The sequence below is a fragment of the Podospora bellae-mahoneyi genome, assembly GCF_035222275.1.
Source record: "Podospora bellae-mahoneyi strain CBS 112042 chromosome 1 map unlocalized CBS112042p_1.2, whole genome shotgun sequence".
Lineage (NCBI taxonomy): Eukaryota > Fungi > Ascomycota > Sordariomycetes > Sordariales > Podosporaceae > Podospora > Podospora bellae-mahoneyi.
Window position 1 is genome coordinate 523,974 of NW_026946360.1, and position 22,162 is coordinate 546,135.

General features: G+C 53.0%; 4 protein-coding genes and 1 non-coding gene across 5 annotated transcripts; 2 read left to right on the forward strand and 3 right to left on the reverse strand.

The window, feature by feature from the left end:
• Positions 1–1,028: 1,028 nt before the first annotated feature.
• On the forward strand, positions 1,029–2,353 carry QC761_123010 (uncharacterized protein; the record flags this gene model as incomplete). The annotated part of the gene is made up of 3 exons (XM_062875561.1): positions 1,029–1,253; positions 1,323–2,045; positions 2,348–2,353. 3 exons carry the CDS (start codon positions 1,029–1,031, stop codon positions 2,351–2,353), a joined length of 954 nt encoding a protein of 317 aa, XP_062736136.1.
• Positions 2,354–3,626: 1,273 nt separating this feature from the next.
• On the reverse strand, positions 3,627–18,074 carry XLR1 (Xylanolytic transcriptional activator xlnR). The gene is made up of 2 exons (XM_062875562.1): positions 6,738–18,074; positions 3,627–6,685 (listed from the first exon to the last, which is right to left on the reverse strand). Exons 1-2 carry the CDS (start codon positions 7,084–7,086, stop codon positions 4,191–4,193), a joined length of 2,844 nt encoding a protein of 947 aa, XP_062736137.1. The 5' UTR covers positions 7,087–18,074; the 3' UTR covers positions 3,627–4,190.
• Positions 18,075–19,122: 1,048 nt separating this feature from the next.
• On the reverse strand, positions 19,123–20,061 carry QC761_123030 (uncharacterized protein; the record flags this gene model as incomplete). The annotated part of the gene is made up of 1 exon (XM_062875563.1): positions 19,123–20,061. One exon carries the CDS (start codon positions 20,059–20,061, stop codon positions 19,123–19,125), a length of 939 nt encoding a protein of 312 aa, XP_062736138.1.
• Positions 20,062–20,638: 577 nt separating this feature from the next.
• QC761_0026500 lies at positions 20,639–20,723 on the forward strand. The gene has a single exon. It is a non-coding gene; the product is annotated as a tRNA-Arg (tRNA).
• Positions 20,724–21,214: 491 nt separating this feature from the next.
• QC761_123035 (uncharacterized protein) lies at positions 21,215–21,979 on the reverse strand (the record flags this gene model as incomplete). Its single annotated transcript, XM_062875564.1, has 1 exon — positions 21,215–21,979. The coding sequence occupies one exon, from the start codon at positions 21,977–21,979 to the stop codon at positions 21,215–21,217; it is 765 nt and encodes a 254-aa protein (XP_062736139.1).
• Positions 21,980–22,162: the final 183 nt, after the last annotated feature.

A 22,162-nucleotide genomic window follows, 5' to 3' on the forward strand; every position in this document is an offset into this window, starting at 1 on the left:
TAGTCACGGGAAGTCGCGACTTCCTTGCGTTTCCACCGATTCAAACGCGTCTCTCAATTTACTTTTCCAGCTCTTCCCTCCCTCCAGCAACCAGCTGTGAAGCTTTGGCTCCGCTATTGTTTTTCTTTGAGCTACCTGGGAAAGACAGCTTAGCTTGCGATCTTTCGTCTCTTAATTTGTCTTTGTCCATTGGCTCGCGATTCATCATTCCATCCGCGGTGTGTGCCTGCCCTGTCTTTCAGTACGCGACAGCTTATTGGCCAATCGCACGGCGACCGCTTCGCATCTCAACATTGCGTCTCACCTTGTCCTGGGTTCAAAATCATGGCTGGAGTTAAGAACGAGCCTGAGAACAACCCCGGTGGCAGCAGGGGGCTATCTCCAGCGACTCATTACCGAGAGTACTCCGGGTGCTGATGATAATGCGTTTATCAAGCCCGAGCCAGAGGTCTACTAGGCCATCAGTACCGCACCTTTGCTTTGCTTTTCCAATGTGGGTTGGCGTGTACAACCTCAAGGGTCAACTTGCAGAAATCTCGGTTTGTGTTGCTACCTTTATTGTTTCATTGCAGATGGGGTTTTCGATGATTGGTCATTTTCTTCTGTGGACTTGAAGCACTATGGTTGAGGTTGCCTTCAGCTTTTTCATCAGTCAGTCGGACATTCCTACACACTCTGCCACTTTGTCCACATAGCTTCTGTCGCTCATCTTGATAATTGCTATGTAATTTGTTCATGTCCCACTCACTATCTTCCGATGACTTGATGTGCCCGTCAGGTCATCGGACACCTCCTCTCCTTGCTTCTCAGTAAGTTGTGAGAAAACGAGGGGACACTAGAAGTAAAGGGCTGTCTGCCATCTTTTGGCGCACCTGCATGGCTTCTGGTTCGTATGCATAGTTCAGTGCTCTGGAGCCAGGCTGGTTAGACCCTAACCCTGATTGATCAGTCTTTTGAAGTTGCAACCCCAGCATGTTCGGTTCAGCGCGCTCCAACTGAACAACCACGCACATTAGAAATCCTTGACCATGGCGCACATGAAGAATCCTCTCGCAACACCCGATCAGATATTTCACCGAAGCTCATTGGACTCGCCCCCTACCGAACTTCGAGATGCGATATTTTTCTCGACCCAGTGCCTCACGCAAGCAGCTGGCATCCTCCTTCAGCTCCCCCAGTCCGTAACCGCGCAAGCCAATGTCGTCTTGGCGCGCTTCTGGCTTATAGAACCAATTATGTCACATGAGTTCAGCGTATGCTCGCCATCACCCCTCGCTCCCTTTTTTTGTCTCCCATTCTAACGTTCATATATATGCCTTCAGGACGTATCAGCAGCTACTCTCTACACGGTCGCCAAAATCGGTCCCTGCCCTTGCACGCCCAGGGATCTATCCAACGTCTATGCCTACCTCCTCTCGAGCTCTTCCACGTTCCTATCTCCTCCTGGCAACAACCCACCGAAGAACATCCCAGATGACTACTACCAATCCGAAACCTCCTACCAGGCTTTCCACTCGCGGATCCTGTCGCTGGAGCACCTCATCCTGTGTTCGTTGTCGTTCGACACGACGGTGTCGTTGCCGCATCCTCTCGCGATTACATACCTCCAGTCAATGGACTTTTTGTATGTCCCCAAGGAGAAGATCACAAGGAGGGTGGTCGAGTATTTGAATACTGCTTTGCTGTCACCGCAGTTGCTGTGCCTGACTACTCAACCCAACGGGCTGGCAGTGGCGGCGATTTACAATGCGGTAAAGGATTTGGGGGCCAAGATGCCGGAGTGTGAGTGGTGGGAGGTATTTGATGTGGATAGAGAGGATCTGGGGTTCTTGGTGGTTGGGATGAGAAGTTTGGAAGGGTGGGTTGGGGGTATGATGGGTGAGGAAGGGGTGCTGGGGAAAAAGAAAAGGGGGGGGATGATAACGAGAAAGGAGGTGAGAGATATTTTGGGGGGGGACAGGCCGCCGCAGGAGGAGGAGGAGGATCCAGAAGTTGTGATGGCGAGGAGGATGGATGAGAAGATGAAGGAGATTGAGGGGGATGCCGTGTGAGAGGCTGCGATGGTTTGTTTTTATGATACCCTGTTTGAGCGAGGTGGAGGTTGATCAAATGATACGTGTCTGGTGGAGGTTGATATCACCTTGTTTCACAAATACGATTGAGTTCCGGGCATGCTTTCGGTTTACGTTTTTGGAGGCCGGCATAGTACCTTACGTGGGTAAGGTGAAGATCATCAACGGATACAGTGGGTCTCACGTTGGCATGTGTTCGTTGAACGTCTGGACTGGCCGCTAATATCACTCAAGAAGACAGGGTACATACCTTCAAAAAAAGCTAAATCAACCAGGTATAATACGCCAAACTGTTAGCTGGGTCTATTCTCGTCAGACTTCCAGCTGCGCATCTTCCGGGGCCTCTACATGCCTACCTCACCTGAGGCTAGCATCCACGTACGCATTCCAACACTATTTTATCGAAAATCATCATGCTATAGACACCTTCCTTCTTTCTCATATCACACAAGCCCCCATAATTCAATCTTCACGATTAGCTCGCCCCTCAAGATTCAGCGAGATATACCCCACGACACCGAGCCTCACCGTCTCTCAAGCGTTCTGCGCGGACTTACACGCCATCTGCTCTAACCCCCAGACAAAACCCGCTTCACCAAGCCCCCAAAGAAATCCACAACACCACACCCCATCTGGCATCCCGAAAGGCCAACCATGCGCTGCCCGGTACCGGCCGAGCGGTCCCTTGCACTCGGCCGCGCCGCTGCCGTCATGTCATCATGTTCAGCCTCCTCCCAGGAGCGCCGCCGAGAAAATCCCGATTCAAAAACAGACAATCCGAGCCCATCCCACACAACCTATCACCGTCTCCATCGTTCTTATCCCCGTCTTCTCCAACCCCATCCATTACATCACACAATCCTCACCCACCAACCCACCAACCTATTCCGTCTTTTACTTACCCAACTAGCCAAACCAGTCCCCCTTTTCACCGCCATTATTTCAACATCGTCAACATCCTGCTGGTCGTATTCTCTTTTTCCCCCGTTTTTCGGGAAATCATTTCCCCTCACCCCCCCCCCCTTCTTTTTGCCCCTCCCGACCCCGGAAACCGATGGCGATCCCCGATCCATCCCGCATTTCTTTTCTTTTCTTATTACCCCAAGCAAAAAAAAAAAAAAAATTTTTTCCCCGCTCCCCAGACCCAAACACCCCAGGATCTCAAGCCTAACCCCCCGCATTATCTCCGTGCTTCTCCGCTTATTTCCAGCTACATGACTTCGCAGAAGAGATCCACATGCCTTGGTGGTCTCCACAACTGCAACCACGAATGTGGAAATCCGGTGATGAGCGAGCGGACGGGTGCGTGGGCTGTGGGAACACACAGCAGCAGCATGCAAAGTCTCCATGATAGTTACATTGTGGGATTCCCACTCCATTGAGCGACTTGTGCCAACGGCTGCAGGAAAGTCGGTCAGTCTAGTTCTGCGTGGTCATGAGATCAAGACCAGCCTCTGCTGGATACACTCAAAACAGGCTTTTGTAAAGTATGTTTTGCTTGCATTGGACACACAAATATCTACATGTAATGTCAAACCGCAAAGGTAAACTGGCAGCCAAAAGTTGAATACAACGCCCAGAACCCAACCCAACCTTTTTGTATGGCACAAATACACATTGTTGAACATCGTCGTAGGAAAAAAGAGGACATTGAACCTATTTTGAAATCCAATAAAAGACAGACACACCTAAATTCCAAAATACAAACCAGACCGTTTTTGATTCCCGTGTAATGTGGTCGATCGGCTGACATCCCAAAAAAGTTTCGTTCACAAGTTCATAAAAAACCCACCATATCCACCCACCCACAGAAAGCCCGCCATCGCCACCCGCCGAGAGAAACCGAAGGAAAGCCCAACCTGACCATCAAGAAAAAAACCCAACCAACCATCCAAACCCCTCCTCCCCCTCCCCTTCCCTTTTGGGGTTTGAGAACAAGCCAGTGTGAAAAACGCCATCCAAAACAAAGACCACCAAAGCCCACCGTGTATGTATAGCGAGAATTAGAAAATAAATAGAAGATATATATAAGTGTAGCTCGGCATTTGGGGCGAATGCCAAGAGATAAGGGGGTATATGGGCGAATATTGGGGAGCGTAAGACAGGGGGGTGTGCCATCTAAAGCGCTAGGCCAGTGCCGTCACCTGTCCAGCGGTACAAGGCCAACAGCTCCCTCCGGCGTTGATGTTGCTCGCCGAGGTCCTCGGGAACACGGCCCCGAACTTGGGCCAGAGCGCTGCGCATGACCCTGCTGAAGTTGCGCTGGTACTCTGTGTTGAGTGTCACGACGCAGGCCTCGTGGGCGCGGATGATTGTCTCGCAGGCCTTGACCACGCTTGGAGACGCCTCCAGCTGCAGCTTATCGGCAATAAGTAGGAGAAGGAACGAGCCTTGGAGAAGGTAGATGCCGAAGAAGAAAGGCATAAACTCAAGACCGGGGTCAAACTCGAGGATGTTGCTAATGGCCTCGGCGGCTGAGACAGCATGCCCAGTGGCGGTGATGAAGCCTTGGCTACTGATCCAGAGGTCATTGTCATCGAGGAGGTTGATAGGATCCCACTTGCCGGTAAGGAGGATGTGTAGTACGTGCATGACATGAGTTCCGTAGGCCATGACGATGCGAGTTTGAATGTCGCTCTCTGTCATCCGGCTAGAGTTGGTGTGGACGCTGTGAACGCTGTGTACCGATGGGGTGCCAATATCAGTAGGCATATCGTTGGCCGTAGGAACACCGGCAGCCTCGGCGGCCTTCTCATCGGCAGCTTGCGCTTGCGCACTGAGGCTCAGGTTGCGCTGCTCGAATCTCTTCAAGCTCCGCTCATAGATTTCGAGATGCCGAGTGATTTCTGATGTCTGATCGTCCCACTCCCGTGAGGAGCGGAAGCCAACACCAAAGCGGGGGTGGTTCCTGGCGTGGTGAAGGTCGACAATCTCGCCGAGAATGGTCATCAGGGGAAGGAAGTAGCCATAGATGCTGTGGCCTGTGCATTCGAAGCAGGGCCCTCGGCCACGAACGCTTTGAGAAGACTCGGGGTCTGAAGCGAGCACATTGGGGTCCGTGTAGGCATGGAAAATGCCGTTTTGATAGTCGGTGTCGTCCATTGGCTGATACAGACCATCGCACTCAATATCAAGGAGGAACAGGGGGCGATTGTAGCAGAGAGCGAGGTGGCGGTCAACAATGTAGACGATCCACCAGATCCGTCGCCTTTCCTCACGCTCCTCTTCCGTGATAACTCCCTGAAGACTCCCAATCTCTCCACGCTCTTCGCCTTCTTCGCTGTCGGTAGAGCCGCCCTGACGGGTGGATGGAGCGTTTTGAGGCAGCTCGCGACCGAGCTTGAGCTCACGGGCCAATGACCAAGCGGCGTTCCACCACCGAAGACTGGCGCCCTTGTATTCGCTGGCAGAGACCACTGTGGCCAGGTGGATGTAGGTAACCACATCGTCAAGAGAGCCGGCAGCGCCGAACGCCCCGGACTCGCCCGTGAGAGCGTCCATGCTGATGGAGCCAGGAAGCGCCACACCGAGACCGCCTAGGGCCACACCATCCACAATGGGGCTCGAGACTGGCGACGCCTCTTCGGAGGGCGTGTGGATCAAGGGCTTGAGCAGGCTGACGGTGAGCTCAAGAAGCTTCTGGCAAATCTTGCCGCGCGCCGAGGGGACGCTCGTCAAGAAAGGAGCTTCGCTGGTTTGGGCAGCAACCCAAAGCATGCTTGCTAAGAGAGCTGGTTGGCACTGACGAGGCTTAGTAGGGTGCAGGAACGACCGTTTTCGGAACACGAACCCCAGAACGTATGGCGACATGGGGTGCATCTGGGCTGATGATGAGCTCGCAAAGTAGAGATCAATGAGATCGCAGGCCAAGGAGAGCGGAATCATGTTGCCCAGATGCGGAACCAGCGGCTCCAAAACCGGATACCGCAGCGGCGAGTGGCTATAATTGTTTTGCGGTACGTGCGAGGCAAATTGTGGAGGTGGTGATGACATGTTCATCCATCCGGGCGATGTTGGCTCTCCGCCCATAGGATAGGCGCTAAGAGGGCTGTTTCCAAGGCGGAAGCCATTGGGGCCACCTGCTGAGTAGCCAGTTGGGCTCTGGGTTTGTAGAGCGTACGGAAGGTCAGGGTAGCTCGACATGCCGCCCTGGGCGGAGCCGTACGCAGCATGAGGAGGGCCGTTCATCATATGGCCTCCCATTTGACGCTCGTATGCCGGGTGAACATTGCCATAGCCGTTCAGGTCCAATGCTGATGGGCTGTCCAAATGATCGCGATCCATAGCGCCAGGGTGGTTCGTCATGTGAGCCTGATGAGCGGCAATCTCGGCCAAGCTGTCCATGCTCCCTGTTCGTTGGCTTCTAATCGCCTCTTCGGCATCGTTTCCCGGCTTCTCATCCGAGCTTGACTGACGTTCCTGCTTTGTGGTACTTGGGGTATCGCTTCCGTTCTCGGTGGCCTGCCCGTTCTCGCCTCCTTGGCTTGGGGATTTTTGACCGTTTGAAGAGGCGGCCGCGGCAGCTTGCTGTGCGGCTTGTTGTGCCAGATCCTTTCTGGAAGCTTTTCCTCGCTTTTTGCGTTCCCGGATGTATTCGCAGCCAAGGCCAAATTCTATGGTTGTCAGGATCATGTTAGGTATTCACAAACACCAAAAGAAACTCACCAATGCAATGGGCGCAGGGATGCTGGCCGTCGCACTTTGTCCGAAGCTGGTTGCATTGATCACAGGCTCTGCTAATTCTCCTGCGGATAGGACCCGCCGCCCCTGTAGCCCTTGAGGAAGGACCATATGGGTGTTGCCTGTGCTTTTGCTGAGACCCTGCTCTGGCGAGGTGTGGATTGTGAACACCGACGTGTTGTTGAAGCTGCTGGAGGGCGTAGTGCGATCCGGGAGCTAAGCCATCGAGTCCACCCGGGTGAAGATGGCCTCCCGGAACGTGGCCATTAGACATGAGTGTGTTCGCGGGGATGGCATGGTAAGGAGAAAACCGGTGGAGAGGATTGGATAACATCTTGACGGCTGGCGTTGTTGTCTTCTGAGTAAAGCGTGGTGGCGGTGAGGAGGGTGTTCGGATTAAGAAATAAGGGGTTGACGATCGTCAAGATCGTGAATTAGAGGATATAAAGACGGACGGCCTCGAGCGAGTGCAGGCAGTTGGTTGAAGCGTAGCCACGTCTGGGATGGGTAGAGAGGAGAGACGACAAGAAGGAGTCGTCAAGGTCCAGGATGGGGAAGTGGGAGCTTCTATATCTCCCCTTGGCGGATGGAAGCTGATGAGCTGCCGGGAGTATAACGACCAGCGGCAGTCTGACGGACCGAAGTGAGCTTCCCTGTAGGGAATGGTCAGTAACCAGCATGAGCATTAACGGTTTGCAGAAGAGCATAACAGAGACCAAAACAGTGGGAGGGGATCAACGCGGTTATGAAAGAAGGCGGCACGGCCATCTGCAAGATGGGTGCAGCGAGGAGGAACCCGCATGGCGGGGTTGGGGTGTGGGAGACAGGAGCAGACGGCAGGCCAACCGACAGGGCGTGACGGCATGTAAACGGGCCTTGTCGAGAACGTGGAGGGCAGGGAAGATGGATCTTCAACGTACAAGGAGAGGGGTCAAGAGGAGGGGGGGTGTGAAGACGAGGAACGGCTGGGCCGGTTGTGGTTGCTGGACAAGTCCGGAGCGTGTTTCTCAAGCTCTGCCCGAACCCCTAGAACCAAAAAGCCGACCTGAGGTACGTCTTCCCGAAGGCCTCAGATGTGTCGTTCGTCTGTCTTCCCGGTGGACCGTCACGAACGTGATGGCTTTGTCGGTCTCTCAGTCTCTGACGATATGCCGTATAGTGTTGAAGAGGGGCCGGAGCGAGACAGGCGCGCCAAAAGGACAAAAGGATATCCAAATCGAGCAAGGTAGCAAGTCGGTAATTTTTCTCGAGCTGTTCCTGCTTCCCCAGGGTACTTTCTGCGAGTCTGTATTGTCTGCTTGGCGTGCATACAGAGCAGGAAAGCCACGGTTGAGCTTGTTGATCAGGCCGGCTACGATTGGTGACCGGGGCGCGAGGTTCTGGTTCAGCACAATATCAAGTATCAACTTTATATTGCCCTCGCAATATAAGCGGCGGGACGGGAGGCATATGGGGGTGAGCGAGGTGTGCGGTGGGAGGGCGGGGCGGGTAGCGTCGTGTGAAAGAAAGGCAACAGCAGCAACTCTGGGGAAACGGGCACCTCAGGGTCTGCTTGAGGATATATGGGCCTCGTCTTCATCTGCCAGCCAGTCTGGAGCAACCCAAGACAAGGATGGCCCATCAGGGCAGGGGTCCCAGAAGCTGGTCTTGGTGGAGAAAGTCGACGACGCTATCGTCGGAGTGCCAGCATAAAGGTTGCGAAGACGGCATGCGGCAGGCACCTGGCACTCCTGACGAGCTGTTTCTTGCCCACAGAAACACTCCGATGAGGGTCGTCCTCGTCTGCCCTGCCCTGGGGTTGCCCTCCTGGCACTGGGCCGCTCGGCACAGGCGATGGCAGGCGCTGAAGGAGGGTTCGCTCCTCGCAAAACGCCTGCAACACTCCACCCTGGATGCTGCGGTTCATCGCTTCAGGTTGAAGGTGTCGAGCCTCCACTTAGAAAATTGACAAATTGCGCAGACGATGGCACTGGAAGCGGCGGAGAAGCATGCTGCTGGCGCGTGTGGACTGTGCCATCCCCGCTCATAGTGGCCTTGGCATCGCTTTCGCTCGGCCAGAGTGTCGCCGAGGGACAGTCATCACCTCATTGTGCTGGGGATTTTTTTTTCTGTGGGTGCTGCCCACCGCCAGCAGCTGGGGAAGCTGGGGCGGCAAGTCTGGGGAGCACTGGGGGAGCCGGGGAGAAAAGATGGGGTCGGCCAACAAAGCTGTCATGGGTGATGCCGTAATGGAGCTTCGGAGCTTTCAGATTTTCAGAACCAAACTGCGTCGGTTGGCCATCCATGATCCGGCACCCATGGATCTCTTGCCTCTCGACCACCACCACCACCACCACCATCACCACCACCAAATGACAATGTAGCGAGTGACGAGTAACACCCAAATCTCCCTCTTTCGGAAGAGTTACTCGAGGGGTCTCTTGCTGCAGAGCCGCTGCACGTCCTGCGTGCTTTTGCTGCACATCTACTGCCCCCCCTGTCGCTCAGGGTTGCCATCGACTTCTCCTCACGCCCTGGACAAGCGGAAGAGCTATCGTACCGCAGACTTGCTCAAACGTCCATCCAGATCCGTCCCGCCAGACGCCATAGGTCCGCCTGTTATTCCGCGCATGGTAAGTATAAGACGTTAGGTATATGTGCCTGCTGTTAAGCATCTGGGGACGGAGGCAGCAGGAAAGCGTTTCTTGTGTGTCGGGCGACTCCAGCCACCACAGGGGACGGTCCAGAAAGGGGTCTGATATTGCGTTCGTCCAAGAGAGTAGTGACTCCGGATTTGGTACATCATAGTGTATGTTGGAGGGCGATCACGGAGATGACGATATGTACACGGTGGCGACCTGAGACCGGCCTGGCAGAGTGCCTGTGTCAGTGACAGATATGACAGACATCAGTGACGCTGAGTGGCAGGTAACATGATGTGCTTGATGCACTTTGACGCAGAGGATATCGATTGGACGCCCAGCTTGCCCAGCTGAGATTGTGGGCTACAGAATGGGTGTCGAGATTCGGGCCTTGTCGATGGAGCACGGCAGATGGCAGATGAAAAGATGGGGGGCTCGTCAAGCCAAGAAAGGAAAGCATTCGCCAAGCGACGCCCACTTCGATCGGGGCTTGTCACTACGCTTGAATGGTGGAATTTTCTACAGGTAGGGTTGCTCGTTCTCAATTCTTCGACAGCCTTGGAAGCGGGCAGCACTTGCCTCTTGCTCAACATTCCAGGTTGATATTCCAAGGAAAAGGAACTCCCACTCAGTTCACCGCCGTGTCCTAGATACAGGTTCTCAAGGAAGGAGTAGATCGACTGACTGACTGACTGTAGCCTGGATGGGACATTCTTTCGCATCGCACTCTCTGAGTCTGAGGTGAGCTGCATCTCCGATTCCCCAACTTGTCGTCGGTTGGGAACATCCGCAAAGCTCCGGCCATTGGAGATGCATAGTAACTTCATTACGCGAAGGCGAAATTTTTTGTTGTTTCCCATCCCCTCCTTCGTCGATCCCGGTTGCATTGACAACCATGAAAGGCGACTTGTGGTGCCACATGACATTACCTTTCACAAACACCTGATTGTTCAGTATTTCTTTCTCTCCGCAGATGTTTCCCGAATCGTCTTCCTTCTCGAAATTGCAAAACCGGTTGGCGCCTCTGCTATGACATCCAACTCCAGGCGGCATGCCAATATCGGAAACCTTATGTCGTCAATTATCGGCCGAGATAGCAGCGAAGGAGGAAGACTAGTTTGTTGAAACAGACCTGATGTCCGGGAACCAATAGTACTAGACCGCAATCTAAATGTATGCACGCATCTCAAGACTTCCCCTTGGGACCAAAAACACAATGTCATTTCAACGGTGACTAGCCCCCGGCAGCGGCATTCCGGTCTGTCTAAGAAAGTCTAGCGCGGAGTAGGAATACGAGTACATAGGCGAGATCATAACAAAATATTGTTGTAAGAGTTATCCCGGCTTACTGACGACAAAAACCACATAGACAGCGATGAACAACTTTCTTGCTACGCCCCTTCTTCGGTCCCGACAATATGACTGCCGTCAAACACCAACAGTCCCCTACTCTGCTTGCACATCCAACACCTGGCTACCACTGCCGCTCTTCACCACCGAGAAGTGCAGTATGGACCATGACACCTTACCACCTTGGTGTCGCTGTGCAGCCTTGCCTCAGTCGGTACCTGGATCGCCAGATTGCCAACATGGTCAAGATCAGACTCTGGCTGCGGTACTGATTGGGGACATCCGCGCCGCCTCAAAGCTCCCAGGATCTCGTTGTGTCTCCTGTGTGTTCAGCTGCATACACTCGGATTATAGCTGGCCTGGGGGTGACTGGTACCGGCGGAGCACACGGCGCGCGGAACACTCCTCCGCAAGTGCCGCTCCTTGATTGTTGCACAAACCTTGGTCGAGACCGGCGCCACATGTCACCCACACACACACCAGACCTCACGCTAGAACAAGCAGAGTCTGTGTGCAATCCAGTTCTCACCGAGCGGTGAGATGACGGAGGCGCATTGTCAATGCTCTCGGGTGCCAACCTACAACTCATCACCGAGGGAGGCCGGCCATCTTACTATTTGATCGATGACGCCGGGAGACCACCAACAACAGACAAGTCGGGCAGGAGCCGGACGCCGTGTGCGCCACCAAATCGGTTTTCTTCTTTCAACGGGAACCGGGATCGTCACCATCCTAGCGTAGCGCATCCTTCAACGGCCGGCGGACCGAAACTCCACATGCACGCAAGATCGTGCCCACACCGTTGAGATGTTTACATACCCCTGATTGGCCAGCAAACCAAACGACCTCTTGATCCAAGTCTGGTTCCGAGCGGCCGTCAACCAATGATGCTTCTCCAAAAGGCCCACTGCAGGAGCGTGCCCCGAAACCCCGTCCACATCGACGACAAGAACGTCGACAAAAGTTTCTTACCATCAGAGGTGATCACTTTCTTCTGCCGACTGCAGACCAGCGACAAATATTCACTCCTCAAGTGGACATAGAAAGAAGAGGCATGTACAACCTGAAAGGCTGTGTCGCGGTCGGAACCACAGTCGAAGCATGTACTTGCAGGGGAACTCGATTCGGATACGTTCGACTTGCAGGTGGTACCTACTCTGTTCTGGGGAAGCTCCCTTTCTTCCGTGGCTCCCACGTGGCGTGCGCGAGCCACAGGAGTTAGTCCGCTGTATGCCAGCCTTCCAGACTGTTTCAATCCAAGTTCTCAAACGACAACTTACTGCACAAACAAAAAAGCCCGCTTCCGCAGGCTCAGCCATCAAACACAACTGTTCCTCCAGCAGGACGTGAATTAACACTCCTAATATGGAATTTCAAAGCGAGCCTCAACCACGCGGATGACGCTTAGTCTTCGTCGGGCTTTGGGAATTGGGCTTGAGCGAGAGTGTCTGACAAGTACTCTTCCTTGCTCTCCTGCTCCGTCTCGCAGCAATCCTTCAGGCTCCTAGCTGCGAACACACAAGCCCACAAACTATGGATGGGTAGTCAATGTGGTGTTCTCCTCGCTACACCCATCAACCCTGTTGGGGTGTCATCGGCAGCTGCCGATCAAAGTCTCCGCTGTACCCCGCTACCCAGCTCCCGCGAGGACCATACAACAATACAACCTCGACAGACAGAGCTGCCCAGGTCAGACAGCTGCCGGAGCCCCCCTGCCACATGGAAAGAATCCAACATCTTAGATTGTCTCGCCTCTCCTACGCTGTTTTGGGGACAGGCTGCAGTCGGTATCTACCCGTAAAGGTGCGTTCTGTTGATCGGTTCTGGGGTAACCATATATTACATGTTGGCACACCCCGCTGCACTTTACGGAACAGGGACCGTCTTTCCATCTGGCCACAACACATGTGTGTGAACCCTGTCCTCCTGAAGCGACAATCTTTGAGTCGGAAGACCGGACTTCATTAATAGGTTCTACTCACCTTCCTTTCGTGGCCATCAAGCTGTTCTCCGCAGACCGAACCTATCCTGTGCCAAGACAGCGGCATTGTTTCCGGCAAGATCATGGGATCTGGATATCACTAGGTTACGTGTCGTCCGTGGTCGGCATCAGTCTTCATCTGAAGAGTGGTTGAAGCGCTTCCGAGATCTAGCTGACCACCACCTAGCTTCATGGGCTTCAGTCTTGCAGATCAACAAAGGTAAAATAAAGGGGCCGGCTTTCCAGAAAAGCTTCCAGTTCCCGGGGCCGTCTAATCCCCAGCGGACAAGACGGCCTCAGGACGGCAGCGGCGATCAGTCAGCGGCACGCTGTCCCGCACTTTTGCGTACCTGAGCTGCAGGTGTCAAGCAGGTACGTAGGCGATGAACCTGGTCGACAGGCGGTTCCTCAGTGCGACCATATCTTTGACGCCGGGAACGGCTGCCATCGTGGCTATCTATCTCCAACGCCGGAGGAGTTTGTTATGACCAGGTGGTAGAATGCCATACTCTACCAACAAACTGCCAATTTCGTTGCATGGTGTTCGCGGATTCTAACCCGCGGTGATCACGTCGGGAAAATGGATGAGACATGCATGCAGTTTAACACCACGTGCGGTGTGCCGATGAACGAGTGGCTGGATATGGTGACAGCTACCACTTCCCCCAGCTACTGTTACGACAAACACACCTCGAGGTCTGGTGGCGGAAGGCGCTTGACAGAGCCGAACGTGGGTTAGTTAGGCGCCGCATTCTCTACAGCAGACGCTCCATCGTCTTTATCGTCGGAAGAGCAGAGCGGTCTGATATTGGATTTAATCTACGGCGTAATTTGCAAGGTCGCCGCGGCGACATCAACAGACCTTGATCACTGTATGCAGAGTCGCCATTTCAGAGGCCAGACCGTGGTTCTTGGTGACCGATGTCTCGCATTGTGTTCCACGGTCAGGGACCACGCTTCAACAATGTCAATAGCCCGTTGAGAAAAGCTCCGAAGAGAAGCATTAGTACTAGTTTGACATGCACTAGAACACCGGCAGATCTCAAGCGTGACAGCGGGGGGCTATCGCAATCAAGAGATGCCCTGACAATACCCCTGGAGATGACAGTCATGGCACCGTGATCAATACCTACGGTTCTCCCGTACGGCTTGAGGGGGCTTTGCCGGAAGCTGGTCTCAGTTGTAAATGAATCAGATTGTACGCAGGGGACCGGAAGTACCTATCTTCGATGGTTCAGCAGAGGTTAAGAGCCAAACTAATCCAAACCCAACGGTCAAACAAGGTGAAGATCAAGGTCAAGGCGAACAGGCTGTCGAAAACGGTAATACTTTGCTCCGGGCGTAAAGTCCCGTTACCTCGTGCTGTAGTGGTAGTCAGCGAGACGCCACAGCTCGATACGGAAGGGTGCTCCGCCTAAAGTCCCATCCTACCGGCCTCGTACGGCACTTGTACGATCTTCAAAGCTTAAGCCCAGGAGGGGTTTTGCGGGGAAAGAGAGTTGGGTGGTATTCCGAGAGCGTTCCTTTAAAGCACCATCCTGGGGATCGCAGTACCCTGGACGGCCAGAGAACATGTGTTGGCCACCACTGTGGTTCCGAGGCTGTGATCACCAACCCAGTCCAGATAGCTCGAGGGATTGTCGCTGGCAAGAGTGAGGGGAAGCAGCACATGATCTTGATGATGGCCCACCTCATCCTGGGGTTCTGTCTACAAGACACATCACGAGATATTCTCCGAGCAGATCTGTCGTCCCATTTGGATCAGAAGCAGCACAGCACCCTGGCGATTACACATACACGCAGAGGCATGTCCTGATCACCTAGACATTGCCGCTGCCTGGGAGGAATTGATAAGGTATCCACCTAGATGCATGTTTCGGATGTCGTGGGAGAGGGCTTGCTCCGTTCTCCATCAAGTAAAGTTCCATGGCAGCTTGGTTTGCAAAGCAACGCAACGACAGCTACTGCCTCTTAGCACTGCAACAAGACGTCGAGCACAATGCCCGCCATGCCTCTTGTATCGACGGTCGGAGGGCCGGTGAAGCAACGTTGGAACTGCACAACGAAAAGTCCAAGAGAGCGGCAGAAGTTGACTGGACTGACACAGTCTGTGTTTCGAGTTCGCCTGTGCTCTGCAGATATCTGCCGTCTGCCGGTGCCCACGAAACAATGAGAAGACGACAGCCAGCAGTTCAAGAGCGGGAAGCAAGGGTCACCCCGCAATGATTCGAATGGGTGGGAATAACGTAATCCACAAAACAGCAAGTTGATCAAACATCCACCGTTCATCTCTCTCTTCGAAGGGGACCACCGTTCATACCGAACCCAAACCCATCGTCTGAACTTTTGCTACGTATACTGCTGGTAGCTCCGCATGAATGAACATCAGCCAGAATAGCTCCGTCGTTTCAAAGAGCCACAGTTCTTGGCTGGCATTCGCCACGTAGCTTTTCGACTTCCGACCACCTACCATCTAGGTACTCGACGCATTATAGACTCATTTTGAATTGAACCCTTTGGATGGCATATCGATAGGTAAGGTGGATCTGACATCCTTCTTTCCAGAAGATTACCATTTTGGACATTTTGTTGTTAGATCACGTTGCATCTAGGTAGATACTTTGTAATCGACAATCATCATCGTTGTCGTTGTTGCATTTTGGGAGTTGACCGCATCGCCCTCCTGCCCGCTATGACATCCCCAAGCCGTCTTTGCAGATTTCCAGCAGCATGCAGATACACGGTCTCATTATTTTCATCCCTCGGTGCCTCGGTGCCTCGGTATAGGTTCATTGCGGCTTGCCGTCCCCCCCCTGACTTATCTTTGCATGCTTCCCTCACCTGAGGTCTCAGTTCTGGTCCGCCCCTCCCCCTTTTTTTTTGGCTTCATCGTTGGAAAACAGCGGAAGTTATCTCGTTCAGTTGGTTGGTAATAATCCTCCCAGGCTCGTGAAATGGTCGGTTGTGATATCCGGTTTGGGACAGACGGCTGGTAAATATCATGAGGCTCTCCTTTTTTTTTATCTCGGGTGTGGCTGGTGGGTGGGTGAGGGAGAGTTGTAGGAGAGAAGCGGCTCAAAAGCAGACAGAGGGACGCGGCAACTCAACGGCAGACTTCCCCCAGACCAGATCCGTGTTTTGGAATGGGAGATGCCGATCCAATCGCTGGTCGGTGTTGCTCTGCTGCTGCGCATATCTATCCCGTGATCTTGGGAAGGCAAAGCAGTTTGTTCTGCGGCAGGGACTGGGGCTCGAGGGGAAGGGGGGGGGATGCAAGAGCGGACATTCGGTTCAATGCTTTCTTTCTTTGCTCTCTTGCCACCGCTGGGTTGGTTGGTTACCTCTACGGCGAAGTCCGTTCACACAGTTCGAGAAGGCAGCTTCAAGATGAACTGGCCCGTCCTTGCCAAACAATAACGGTATTGTTTATTACCCCTTTTTCTGTCGTTAGGTTACCATCTGATGTTCATCTCAACCTGAGGAGACGATCAAGGATCTGGGTCACTGCCGTTGGGACGGGCACTGTTGCTCATCGGAGTAGGCCGGTGAGGTTGAGGGAGGGTATGATGATCTTCCTTCTCGCCTTTGCAGTGTGCCCAAGCCCGCGCAGCAATTACTCTTTCATGACGGCAATGAAGTTGCGTCGGGGTCTTGATCTGGAAGACACTGTGACGGCGGGAAATGACTGCATACCAAGTGGTAGATGGCACAGACGTCTTGATGGCGTACACACATGCCCTTTTCCTTTGGTGACAGATGGGACTCCAGTAGAGCAGAGGAAGGCGAGGTCAGAACTAGGTCTATCCTTGCTTGCCACGCAGCATAGAAAGCGGGAAATCATCCCGTTGCTGCAGCATCTGGTGTAAGGTGAAGGACGGATGTTGCTTGATGAGGATATCCGATTCATGCGAGCTCTTCTTCCCGTCGGGATGGAAGGTCTTCTCGAAAGAAGAGATCTAGAGCGGATCGGATATCGGATTGTGTGTTCGAGATGTTCCAGATGCAGTAGAAGGAATTGGGATGTGAGATGAGAGGGAGACAGGGACAGGCTTTGATGTGGTGATCTGATGGGGGATGAGGTGATGGGTGGTAGTGGTCAAGAAGATGAGATGAAGAGATGGGATGGTGAGGTGGTTTGGGAAAGGATCTGGGGGTTTCGGGAAGGGATCAGCGTAGGTTCACACACCTGTGTCTCTCTGTCTGTGTGCTGCTCTGGGCTCGTCCTTCTTGGACAAGTCCTAAGTCAGCTGACCTCACTGTCATCTCTCACACTGGCCGCAGTTTGAGGTTACGGGAGGAGTTTGTTTCTGGTGTTTTAGCCTCGGTCAACTCTCAGACGCCGGCTCAAGTTGAACTTTTCGTGAGGCTTTTGTTGTTGTGGCGTCTTTCTTATCGGCTATCAAGATGTCACCTCAGCCTCGTTGTCGTTGTTGTCACAAAAAGAACCAGCATCACCGCTATGGTGAGCCGTCAAGTTTGAGATAAAGTAGAGGTTATGAGAAAGCAAAATTTGGCTAAACGGCGCCCGGTGTGTTGTGGCTAGAAAGAAGACACTGCGGCTGTGTATGGTGTTGATTGAGGGTGGTCAGCTTCATGACGGGACTCGAGGACCTCGGGAAGAAACAAGGCAAAAGAAGGCGGCAGGGAGCCAGGAAAGGGGAAGGCAGAGAGATATAAAGAAAACAGACTGTCACCTTGCTTTTATGTTCCAATTTCTTATGGCTATAGAGGGTGATGATGACCGTTGTTTTCGACTCAAGGAAGGAAGAAGGGATCAGAAAGGGGTGAAGGGATCGGCATCAACAGATGGCAATAGCAAAATAACGACCTCGAAGCCAATATCCAAGGCAAAAGACGAGAAACCTCGAATATGGCCGCGACCCGTACCTAGGGGACGGCGTGAAAGACTTCGGCAGCCAGCGGGGAGGATGGGTACTCGACCAAAAGGCTTCTCAATGACAAGACAGTCCCCGAGAGACAGATTGAAAGACGCATAACGGATACGTCACATAAGATAAACACATAGACGGAGGTCTTCCTGTTCAGAAACCAAACGGGATGAGTCGTTTACGACGAACAATTAGGAGACTCGGGCAAGGAACAGGTGACAGGACCATGGCTTCCCAGAAACCTTGGTATCGCGAAGCCAGCATATAGCCAACGCAACCACGGTCCTCACAGCCCGGTCATCGAGGGTTTTGGGCAACAAGCAGTCACTACAGAAGCGAGGCGCAGGAGCTTGGGCTTAATGTATTAGGTCGACAGCCACAATCTTCAGCCAGCCCTAGTACCCTCATCCCAACACCCTTGCGGTCAACTGGTAAGGGGATTGGAGCCGCTCACGCCCACCGCTTCCCCCCCCGGCTCACCGTGAGCACCTGTTCGATCTGAAGTAAAAGCCTTGGGTTTTGGTAGTCAATCACCTCCCCTACTCATGAGGGAGCTGACCGGGGAGCTTTTGCGACTTTCTTCTTACTGTTAATCAATCTTATTTTGGTCTTAGTTCTTGCCAAAGGTTTATGCAACGAGCAAAAGAGGGTGGGACATCAATCACTCTCCCCTAGCAAATACATAACCCAAAGATTATCTTAGGGGATGCTAACACCTAACCAACCAACGGGCCTAAACAGAGCCGCAAACACCTGCAAAACAACAACAATAACAACAACAACATCCAATCTCCAATCTCCAAATTACTTACACCAACAAGCAGGAAAAAAAAATAAAAACGAAACACGAAAAACATACAACACCAGGGATTCCCCAGTGGTCACCCACCTGAGTACTGGTCTGGCGGTCAATTGCTTAACTAGGGGAGAGCGGACGGGATCCCGTGTATTCAACTGCCTATGGTCGTATGTGCTTACGTCCAGCATATGGTGAGCTTAAGAAGCAACATGTTTCTCTGTTCCCAGCTTCGGTTGGTGAGAAGGGAGAGGGAAGTCTCAGGGTCTCGACAAGATGGCGCTGATTCTTAGGGAGACCTGGGGAAAACCCTTATTTATGTTCAGGTTATTTCTACCAAGGAAACCGCTCCTTCTAATCCACCGCCGGGGATGAATCGCAGCATCCTTCGAACCATATCCACGGGGATCATTCATTTTTCGAGACTGTGCTCGTCAACAGCCTACTATACCAATCCTACTTTAAGCATTCTGGAAGGATATAATCAGCTGTGGTACGATTTGCAAGGTTATGGGTGTCACGGCCATCCCAGCTTCTTGGATCCCTGTGTCAAGCTCTCAACTTCCTAGAAACCGTTCGGAATACCGCATCTTGACGCCTCCATTCTTGCCATGATCTTAGTTGATGCATTACACAATCAAACTGGCAATGGTTCAAGCAGCTATTTGACAATCCAACGTCTAGTTCCATCGTCGCTCTACATTGAAAACAACTCCTTCCTATCCAATCTCCATCATGGGAGCGATAAACTCGCCCTGAAGTCATCAATCGCCACGCTCTTCTCTCTCAGCCCGCTCTTCTTTCCGTCTACAGTCCCTGGGTGTGTCTCTCTTTCCAATGTCCAAACCTCCCGTACTCCCAAGCTTTCGAGATAGTCCAACCCTCTCACATAATTCGTCGCCACCTGCCCAATCCCGTGGCTATCGTCAGAGAACGTAAACCTGCCTCCCATCTTGATCCACTCCTCAGCAATCTCCCTCTTGGGGTACCCCTCGGCCATCCCTTTCCTCAACCCAGAAGTGTTCATCTCCAGCCACCCCCCGAACTCCTTTACCTTTTCCAGATTCCTGATTACCTTCCCCCAAACCTTTTGATTCGACTTCAACTCCCTCCCGGGATCCTCACTCATCAACCTAATCAAGTCGAAGTGCCCTACCACCTTGGGCTTCAGCGCGCTCAACATCTCCAACTGCTCGTCAAAATACTTCTCATACAGCCCCTCCTCGGTGCCACCGCAAGCCTCAACAGCTGTCCGGTAAAGCGCCTTGTCATAGTCAATCGGAATCCCAGCCGTGTGGTGCAGACTCCCAATGAAGTAATCCACCCTCGCGTCCTTGGCCAGCTCCCCTATCAGCGACCCGTACTCCTCCCCTCTGATCCACTCCCCTTCGAACCCGATGAGGATGTGGATCTTGTCTGCGTACTTCTGCTGGAGCGCGGCCGCGGTAGAGAGGTACTCCTCGTGCCGGGGGAAAAGGGAGTCGAGGGTGGCCTGCGGGGTGGGGAGGAGCTCCTCGGGGTAGAGGTCCGAGACGGAGGTGCGGGGCATGTGCTCGGTCAGGCCGAGGGTTTGGTACCCGAGGGAGATGGCGTGGAGGATGATGGACTCGAGCGAGTCGACGGCGTGGCCGGGGCAGAATTGGCCCGAGTGGGAATGCATTGTGAAGGCCATTGTCTTGGTGGTTTGTAGGTTGATGAAGCAGATTCCTCAGAACAATGTGGTGAAAAGATGCTCAAACTTTGTTGTTTGAACAGAACGACACATAAAAATTAGATTTACCTCGCCTCGGCCCGTTGGGGTTGGCGATAGCACAAAGTGAGAGTTCAACGGTGATGATGAGTCAAGAAAAGAAAAATGCCCCGCCCTGCCTTCAAGGAGTGATAGAGCAACAAGACAAGGCCAAGCAGGCCATTCAGGCCGTTGCAACACACCACGAGGCCATTCATACCCTCACTAAACTCAATTCATCTTTTCCAATGGCCCTCAAACTTGCCATCACAGCCCCGCTTATCAACAATCTTGTCTGAATCACAGTTCTTTGAAGCTTGAAGCTCCGACTGATGCTGATGCGACTCCACAGTCCACTGGGAGCAGTTGTTGCGCTGTCATTGTCCAATGGGGAGCAAGGCATTACCTCTGAAGGGGCATTGGGGAAAAACGGGTTGGGGAAGGTAATATGCATGTATCTGAAGCCAACCCAGAGGCAAAAATATACTATTTAGTGTTTATTGAAAGTGGAAAAAGTGATCGACCATCATGGGACTCGAACCCACAACCTTAGCCTTGAATCTCCTTGTTAGGAGGGCTACGCGCTACCATTGCGCTAGACGGCCATCTTATTTGTTGAAAACAGTGGTGGAATAATACCATTATTACGAGGGCACTGAAAGCTTCTGTGTATAGCCCAAGGGGCAGGCAATACGAGAACAAAAACCAACTGCAGATGAGAAACTCAACAACGCATACCAAAATAGAACTACTAAGTGTTTCACTTTACTGCAACAACGATCTGAAAAGGAGCCATTCTTATTGACCGTGATTGTGCCACTGGAGAGTTTACGAAAGGTCGTACACGATGTCATCTTCTTTTCCTGCCTTATAACAACAAAGCTCTCACAGTGCTCGGGCAGGGAAGTACAATCCACCAGTTCCAGCAAAGGAATTGACCAAAAGAAATGAGACTCAAGATGACCCGTACATGTCGTGATTCGATTTTCACATTTCGCTTCCTGAAAATCTTGGTGTTCGTACAATCCGCTGTCATGCGTCATACTTAGAGTGCCCCAGATTGACAGGCATCGTGTATGTATCTGAAAGTTGTTCCTCACCGGGCCTTCTTCTTTCCCTCGACTTTTGCATTCCCATTCCCATTGAAAGCATCGGGCTTGAATCCCAAACAAACCGCCGTCGCATAATCCCCATCATGACTGATACTCAACAACGCCACCTGCCCCTTCACCCCCACCTCCTCATCTCCTAATATTACCGCCACTGGCGGTCCCGTTACCTTCCCAAATTCTGCCCTCGGCCCCAAACCATCTACGTTCTCCAAGATATAATCCCCCTTATCCTTCCATTGCACCCGCCCCCTCGCCCCCTCCCCTTCTTCCTCAGCCGTCTCCTCCACCCTCCTCCCCAAATTCTCCTCACCCTCAACCACAATCTCCACCCCCCCAAACGTGACCTTCCCTGCTGACGTCCCCGCCCGAAAAGCATGAGCCTTGATCACTGCCTCCTTCGCCGCCCACCGCCCAGCCAACCACTCCGCCAGTTTCCAAATCTCCCCCCTTCTTTCCGATCGCTGTCTCCCAAGCAGATTCTTGTGCTTTACCGGACCGACCCCGTCCCGAAACGACATGACCTTCACCGCGTTGAGGTAGACGGGCAGCTCCTCCAACCGTTCCCTCTCGTTTTGCGTCAGCAGCTTCTTTGTGAACCTGTCCACATTGTTGATCACGTTGAAGGGCCGGGCGAGGGTGGGGATGATGGGCGTGCCCTGGTTTGTGGTGATGAGGGAGTAAACTCGGGGGATCATGCAGACATCTGTCCCCAGGGTGAGACCCAACGGGAAGGGTATGACACCCTTCATCTTGGCATATCTCAGGCTGCTGTTAACAAAAGAAAATTTGTCAAGGTCGTGGGATCGTGATGAAGAGAACTGAGCTCTGAGCTTGAGCACACACCCCTGTCGGTTGCAACCCTGCCAAGCGAGAACTTTCTGATCGCGATAGGCTATAACTCTTATCGATAAGCATGTCGCCTACGTCATACC

Excerpts from the sequence above, each read along its gene's own strand:
- XLR1 (XM_062875562.1), bottom strand. The coding sequence starts at position 7,086 with ATGTTATCCAATCCTCTCCACCGGTTTTCTCCTTACCATGCCATCCCC. Across the intron at positions 6,686-6,737 it reads TCCCTGCGCCCATTGCATTG|AATTTGGCCTTGGCTGCGAA; the intron begins GTGAGTTTCTTT and ends TGACAACCATAG.